The sequence below is a fragment of the Sus scrofa genome, chromosome 3 (assembly GCF_054392235.1).
Source record: "Sus scrofa isolate SSC_HxYL_T2T_F1_AM1 chromosome 3, Sscrofa_HxYL_maternal_Yorkshire_Landrace_v2.0, whole genome shotgun sequence".
Taxonomy (NCBI): Eukaryota; Metazoa; Chordata; class Mammalia; order Artiodactyla; family Suidae; genus Sus; species Sus scrofa.
In genome coordinates, this window is record NC_139385.1 from 54,956,926 (window position 1) to 54,964,528 (window position 7,603).

At 47.5% G+C, this 7,603-nt stretch overlaps 1 protein-coding gene across 1 annotated transcript; it reads right to left on the reverse strand.

Moving 5' to 3' along the window:
• Nucleotides 1-451: 451 nt before the first annotated feature.
• On the reverse strand, nucleotides 452-6,712 carry LOC110258582 (interleukin-1 beta-like). The gene is made up of 6 exons (XM_021081834.2): nucleotides 6,666-6,712; nucleotides 6,086-6,137; nucleotides 4,734-4,929; nucleotides 3,394-3,558; nucleotides 2,034-2,164; nucleotides 452-1,255 (listed from the first exon to the last, which is right to left on the reverse strand). The coding sequence occupies exons 1-6, from the start codon at nucleotides 6,710-6,712 to the stop codon at nucleotides 1,043-1,045; spliced, it is 804 nt and encodes a 267-aa protein (XP_020937493.1). The 3' UTR covers nucleotides 452-1,042.
• Between the last annotated feature and the right edge of the window lie 891 nt (nucleotides 6,713-7,603).

The window sequence follows — 7,603 nt, forward strand, 5'->3', positions numbered from 1 at the left end:
ACTGAAGCACAACAGGAATTCCTCACCTCTGCTTCTTATGCTGCCTTATGTTCATTGTATCCATCTGCCTTTCCTATTTAACTAGGAATGCCCTACCTTTCTTGTTTCTCAATTTCCAACCCCCAGTGCATAGCATTTGCTTAATATGTATTTGCTGAGTCAATGAATAGAGAAATACTTGGCGGTTACCGTCAACCGCTATTCCCTGCAATATTTTAGCTAATTCTATTTTTCATTGACCCTTGTGCACCAACTACCCTTTTGTTGAAAAATAGAAATGAAAGGGAGGGGTATAAAGGCTGCTCTTCGCTGGCCAGTGATGTCCCTAAGTACTCCGCCTTCAGTGATAAGGAGAAGGTTTCTCGTTCCACACAGAGAACATTCATGGTACCATTTATCTTTACCCTTCTATGTCAGAGCCAAGGCAAGCCAATGACCACATGGAAAAGGATGTTTTTCAGTGACATTTATTTCAGAATCATTGAACAATCTGATCATCCTTCTTCATTCATAAGTATTCTTCTTTAAATAATTTGAGCTTATTATGTTTTCAGGCTTGGTGAGAGATTTTAAAGGTGGCACACTCACCCCAAAGAAATTGATTCCATAGCTATGGAAGACTAAGATCTTTCACAGACACTGTTGCTTCTTGGCCCCCTTGAATTAAGTTAAATAGACCAACCCACAATTAAATAAATAAATAGTTCAGTGATCGATCATCAGAAGCTGGGTGCCAAGGACAGAGGACTGCCAGTGACCCTAGTGTGCCATGATTTCCACCAGGCTGGCTTTGAGTGAGGAGAAGGGGTGAGAGAAGGCTGGCTTAGAGGATGGGGTCTGTGCATGGACTTGGAGAGGAGGGGGCTGTTCCTCCTCACTGGGGGGCAGGGGGATTTCCTTAGCACTAATCTAGGGAAGACAGCTGGGCATCGATTAGACAATAGTGAAATTCAGGCAGCAACCATGTACCAACTTTTCCAGTCCCCTTCTGCCAGCCTCCGGGGTTCTTCAGCCCATGTGGACCCTCTGGGTATGGCTTTCCTTAGGGAGAGAGGACTTCCATGGTGAAGTCAGTTATATCTTGGCGGCCTTTGGAGTTTCCCAGGAAGACGGGCTTTTGTTCTGCTTGAGAGGTGCTGATGTACCAGTTGGGGTACAGGGCAGACTCGAATTCAACTCTGTTCTTGATTTCTGTCCTGTAGAAGACAAATCGCTTTTCCATGTCCCTCTTCGGGTAACTGTTGGGGTCTACATCCTGCAGCAAAGCAGAAATACACGTTTGTTGCAAGGGACAGGTCAAAGATACCCTACTCTGATCTGGGAAAAGATGTTCTCCAGGTCAGCTGGAGATGAAACATATAAACAGGTCACAGGGGCAAGTGCCAGGGCCCTGACATATCTTTGTGACCCCAGCCTTTGGTATGGTGACCAAAAGAGCCCTCATCCTTTTCTGAAACAGTGCCAAAGGGTAGGGAGCATGACACAGATGGGAAGGTTGTTGAAAGTGAAAATTAGATGAAAGCTTCTGGAAGTACCTAGGCTCCAGGGACTTGTGCTGTGTATTTCCTCATGGCCCTGGCTAGAATGACTTCAACTTGGAGAGGAAGCTTTTGCTGGGAATGCTGGTGGAGGCAAGTATGATGTTGGGAGTGGCATGGAGATGATGACAGGTGACAGGTGCTTCGAATCAATTAAGTTCCCAAAGTGTCATCTACCTAATGGAGCAACCCTAACAAGAGACTCCCCTTCCAATCCCAACATTGTATGATCGATGGGGGGCTAACAACAGCAGGATGTAAGCACATCAGCAGAATGATTTAACTTGCCACAATGGGAGTGAAAGTTACCTGCATTAACCCTTACCTGAACTTATTATATTCAACTTATTTACACATCTGGAAAACTATCAAGTAGGTCTGCTCCCAGACTTTCTGGGGGTGGGTAGGGGGGAAGAGGTCACTGTCTTGGAAGTAATGGCTGGGGGTGCTTCAGTGAAGCCCAAGAAGGGCCTTCAGCCCTTGGTACTCACTCACCTCCAGCTGCAGGGTGGGTGTGTCATCTTTCATCACACAAGACAGGTACAGATTCTTTCCCTTGATCCCTAAGGTCACAGGTATCTTGTCATCGCTGTCATCTCCTTGCACAAAGCTCATGCAGAACACCACTGAGGGAAGGAGAGGGGCCTGTGGTCAGGGACATAGCACTGCAGGGTTGGTCCAAGCACTGGACCCTTAGCCTAGGACTGGTGCCATTTAGGATCCTCTTTGGCATCCAAAATTCCTATGGCCTCATAGACAGGAGAGCTGGCTTCTCTCCCAGACAATAACAGGTTCAGTTGGTTGAATCAGGTTTTTCCCCAAAGAAGGGTCTGGGGGCTTCTCAGAGCCTCACCACAGTGGCAATAAACAATTAGAAGCTCTGATTTTTAGAAGAAAGCAAGCCATCTTGCCCCTGCCTGGTGATGTGCCTATCCACAACACCAGAACAGTCTGACCACTGTGAACAGCAAGAAAAGAAGTAAAACCAGATTCCCAAAGGACATCAGGCACAGATCTGTTTCAGGAACATGGCGCAGCCAGTGGGATGAACTTGAAGGAGGAGGGCTGCTTGACTAGGTGAAGTGGTCCAACGAGAGATGCTCATTTTAATCTTCCTTAGTCACAGCTGTCTCCCTTGGAGGCCCCAAGGTTGTGCTTCTGATGCAATTCTGGAGAAACAGAATTGTCTTGGCCAGGCTGAGAAGCTTTCCCCCTGTGATGCCTCTCTCCAAGGTCAGCAGCTTGGATGAGACCACACTGCTCCTTTGATCTGCCCCCTGGCCACACCCCTGCATACAGGGCTCAGCCACAGTGGCAGGGTGCCAGGCAGAGTCCCACCACCAATGGGCTCCCCAGACTTGAAACAATGGCCAGTGACAGTGACAGAGATACAAGTTCCTGCTCGTCAGTAAGATCGGCTTCTCAGGAACCATCTGGTATTGGGTGGGAAGGATGTTAGGGGCAAGTGGGCAAAGTTGGGAATGAGGACGGACAAATTATCTCTTTGCCATTCTAGTTTTGACCTCCACAACAGGAAGAAGGCACCCACAGGTAGTTAGGTCCTGTCCATCAAATGACCCCTTTCCAACAGAAGCACTGACATCGCACTGCCTTTAAGTGACTTGGCTGGACTGTGGTCCTGGATGTGCTTGTCCCCTCTCTTGCTGAAAATGAACCTGCTAAGGGCCTCATCCTGGCATCCTTGCTAGGACCTCCATAAAGCATGTACACACTCTGTATTCCATGATATTGCATTCATGTCAATCATTTGCCTAAATGGTCTACTTTGTTGAAGATAGAGATAATTGGCACGTTTCCAGGAGGCCAAGAAAAGAATGAGGGTGTCCCCAGGTACCTTCTCTCTTCAAGTCCCCTTTGAGGAGGTGGAGAGCCTTCAGCTCATGTGGGCCAGCCAGCACCAGGGCTTTTTCATCTTTGTCCTGGAGTTTGCAGTCCACGGACTGCACGGGGGTGGCATCACAGAGAAAACCATTGGCATGCTTTTCAAGGACGATGGGCTCTGAAATGTGGAGCAGAGGTGTCTTTTAGGCAGAAGATTAGAAGAGCAAACCTCATGATGTGAAGCGGCAGGATCTGGTGCCTTGGAAGACATCTGAGGGAGGTCAGCCACAGTCTGATTCTAATGTTGGTGGGGAGGAAGCTGGGGTGGACAAGAACACTGGACCCGGTGCCTTAAGATATGGGTTCAAGCTTCAGCTTTATTGCTTGCTGTGGAAGAGCCACAGAACTCCTTCTGCAAAAAGGCAATGGCACACACTGGCCCAGCAGGGACCTTCTGAGACTCACAGGGATAAAATGTAACCGAAAGCACCCTGAGAATGACTGGGAGCTTTGCAGTTGTGAGTAGTTATCATGGTCCTGCTTTTTATTCCTGGCTTTTTAGGGCCGCATCCATGGCATATGGAATTCCCCAGGCTTAGTGTCAACTCAGAGCTGTAGCTGCCGGCCTACACCACAGCCACAGCAATGCAGAATCTGAGCCTTGTCTGTGACCTACGCTACAGCTCATGGCAATGTTGGATGCTTAACCCTTGAGCAAGGCCAGGGATTGAATGCACACCTCATGGATACTAGTCAGGTTGGCAACTGCTGAGCCACAACGTGATTTCCTCCAGGTCCTGTTTTAAGAATAATATCAATAACGCAAAAGAAAACTAAAACCATCACCAAATTGGATTATATGTAGTAATGTATGGAGATATATAGTATTTTGGGTACTTTTTATGCATGCCTATAAATTCCAGAAAAGCCTCCATTCCTCTGATTAATAGCACTAGCCAGGTACATCATTATTCCACTAAAGAAGAATTCCTTTTAAGGGAACAAAACATTCTGATGTAAGACAAAAAATAAAAAAAGAATTGTTTCAACTACAAAAGTGGTTAGTTGGGTTTCCGGACCTCTCTGTTTTCCTCTCACTGCTGGGCATTCTATTTAAAAAAAAAATTTTATTTTTTTGGCTGTGCCTCTGGCACTTGGAAGTTCCTGGGCCAGTGAGCAAACCCAAGCCACAGCAGTGACAACACTGGATTCCACTGAGCCACCAGGGAACTCCTGGACCTTCTACTTTTAAAGGGTTTCAGCTTCAGGAGAGTTTAGTTGACCATTGAGTTATGGCCTCTGAGAAGGAAAGGACCAGAGATATCCTATCTGCCCTCAGCTTTCCCTAGGTACCTTCTTCAAAGACAGATGAAAAGATGCTCTTTGGGTCATCATCGCAGACAACCTGGGAGGAGGGATTCATCGGCTTCTCCTTTGCCACAATCACAGACACCATCGGCCTGGAGCTCTCGTTGCAGAGCTGGTGGGAGATTTGCAGCTGGATGCTCCCATCTCCCAGAGGGCTGAGGTCAAGGTTTTGGGTGCGGCACTGTGGATAGATCAAGAATGTCAGTGTGGTAGGTGGCTGGGCCTGAGAACTCCCATTTTGACATGAGACGGGATGCAGGAGGGGATAACAGAGCTTCTCCAGAGAATCTTTCATCTCTCTGCAGCCCAGAGAGGTTCAGCGGTTTACCCATAGGCATGTGGCAAGTGAGAGGCAGACCCCAAACCTGAATGTGGGCTCTCTGACACCCTCCATGGTATTCTTCGAGAATACATCCCATTTTAACCTTGTTTGTGTTTTCTGACACATGCTCCACCTAACCATAAATGTATGCCTTCTTACATTTTTACCTGTTTGGAAACCCAAAGCACAAGACATGTATTAAATTTTTCATGGCTGTGATGATCATATTATCAATACTTCTATGCTCAATCAATGAGTTTTCAATTATTCTCTACAAGTTTTCGTCTTTTAAAAGCTGTTGCATAAGCATCTCGCAAACACTGTAAAAGGTGCGTGGTTCCCCTGCTGGGAAATTTTACATGTCCCCCCTGGGGCCAAAAAACCTCCAACCCCCACCCAAAATTGTGGTTGATATTTGTGAAACAGGTTCCCACTTTCCCTTTGTTCAGAGAAACTGTGTAAGTGTATTAAGGCTTGAAGTTGCCCCTGGGCACAAGAATGGTTTAACGTCTTGAAGACAGTTAAAGAGACCTCTAACAGCTCAGAGGAAAGCAAGAAGTTCCTGCCCAGCACAGAGGCTCCAGCCCCTGGCAGAGGCAGTGGGAGGGTGGGCCAGACAGATAAACCACACCCCCACCCAGGGCTGGAGAAAATGGGTCTCAGGGTTCGACTCTAGTGATTGACAGAGTTTCATCAGTTTTAGGGCTGAACCCTTTTTCTAAAAGGAGAAGCAACTGTGCATTGAAGCCTTGGCTGCCTTGCCAACATGAGACAGCAAACACTCTCTCTACCATCATTTCTTCTCACCCTCCTCAAGCATGGCCACCATCACCAAGGCTCAGTGAACCGCTGTGGTGCCGCCGGAACTGAGGAGTGGCCTGCATCAGTCTCACTGGAGAAGGCGAGTCAGTTCATCACAGAATTCCATAGGAATAAGGGGGCCCAGAGCCCTTTCCTTGAGACTTTCCCCTGCCCGAGCCCCTGCATGTGTTGGGAGCTAAGGGCATGGCTTTACCTTCATCTCTTTGGGGCCATCAGCCTCAAATAACAGGTCATTATTGTTGTCACTGTAATAAAAGCAGAGAGCTTGCTCAGTTATGTCCCCTGGACAGGATGAATTTTCCTTCCCTGCAAGCGATCTTCACTGTTAATAGGAAACTGCAAACAGCTTGTTCCTTAGGGCTGCCTGGAGCTAGCAGTTTCCATGGGCATATTCCTGGAGCAGCCTAGGAGGCGGGGCAGGTACCCCAGCTGCTCTCTATTGGATCTCGAGACCCCTTCCAGCCCAGTTAAAACTGGAGCTTTCCTTCTCACTGAAGCCTTCCTTCCCACTGAAGCTGGACATGCCACAAGATCCCTTGTGTCATCCACATGGAATCCCTTCTTCCTGTTTGCCAATTGTAGGTGGCCCCCTGCAATGACATCAAGTCCAGACTTACAGTGGGAAATGAGTCTTTAAACCAGGTTAACCTGGAACCCCGCTTGCCACTAAAAGAGGCAGGATGAGGGACAAATCAGGTCTCTAAGCACAGCTAACACTGCACTCTTGAGAATAGAACCTTGCTCGCATTACTGGTACCAGTCTCCCCACTGACCCATTGTTAGCCGTCACTTCCTTGGCAGGTTCAGGTACCGTGGCCATGGCTGCTTCAGAAACCTGCGTAAAGAGGAGAAAATGAGTGACCATTTGCTGTGCCAGTCCCCACCACGGCTGCTTTCACGGGTGATTTTCCTTTGGCATCTAGTACACTGCAGGCCAGCAAAGAACGAGTCCTTGAATGAATGAGTGAATGGATGAAAGAGCCCTCCTTTGGGTCCAGAGAAAAGTATTTGCTAATGTAAGCCCACACCAGAAGTGCATTTGTTAGACCTGGGGCAGTAGTTGGATATTGAAATTCTAAATAAGCAGTGTTAATTTATATATATATATATATATATATATATATATATAAATATATATTGTCTTTTTAGGCCCACACCTGTTGCATTTAGAGGTTCCTAGGCTAGGGGTCAAATTGGAGCTGCAGCTGCTGGTCTATATCACCACTACAGCATCACCAGATCTGAGCTACCTACATCACAGCTCATGGCAACGCCAGATTATAGGCAACTGGACGAGGCCATGGATCGAACCTGCATCTCATGGATGCTAGTCAGATTCATTTCCCCTGACCCACAGCAGGAACTCCCCCCCCCCATATTTTACAAGCTATAGCATTATAGTAAACCTGGCATTTTTGCAAATAGCCCAGCACTCAGACAGAGAGGCATGAAGGGAGGGAGAGGGAGAGAAAAAGAATCAGGGGGAAGAGAGAGAGAGAAAGAGAGAGAGACAGAGACAGAGAGAGAGAGAGAGGGAGGGAGAAGCTCTCTTAGGACTAGCCATAAGGAGGAGTTAAAGTGACACATGAGCAATGTAGACTGGCTAGAGAGGGTAGGGTCACTGAATGGCCTTTGTGCCTCCAAGAGGTATACTGTCTGCCAATTTCTCCCTCACTCTTTATACCCTTTAAACAAAGAAGTGAGGAGCTGA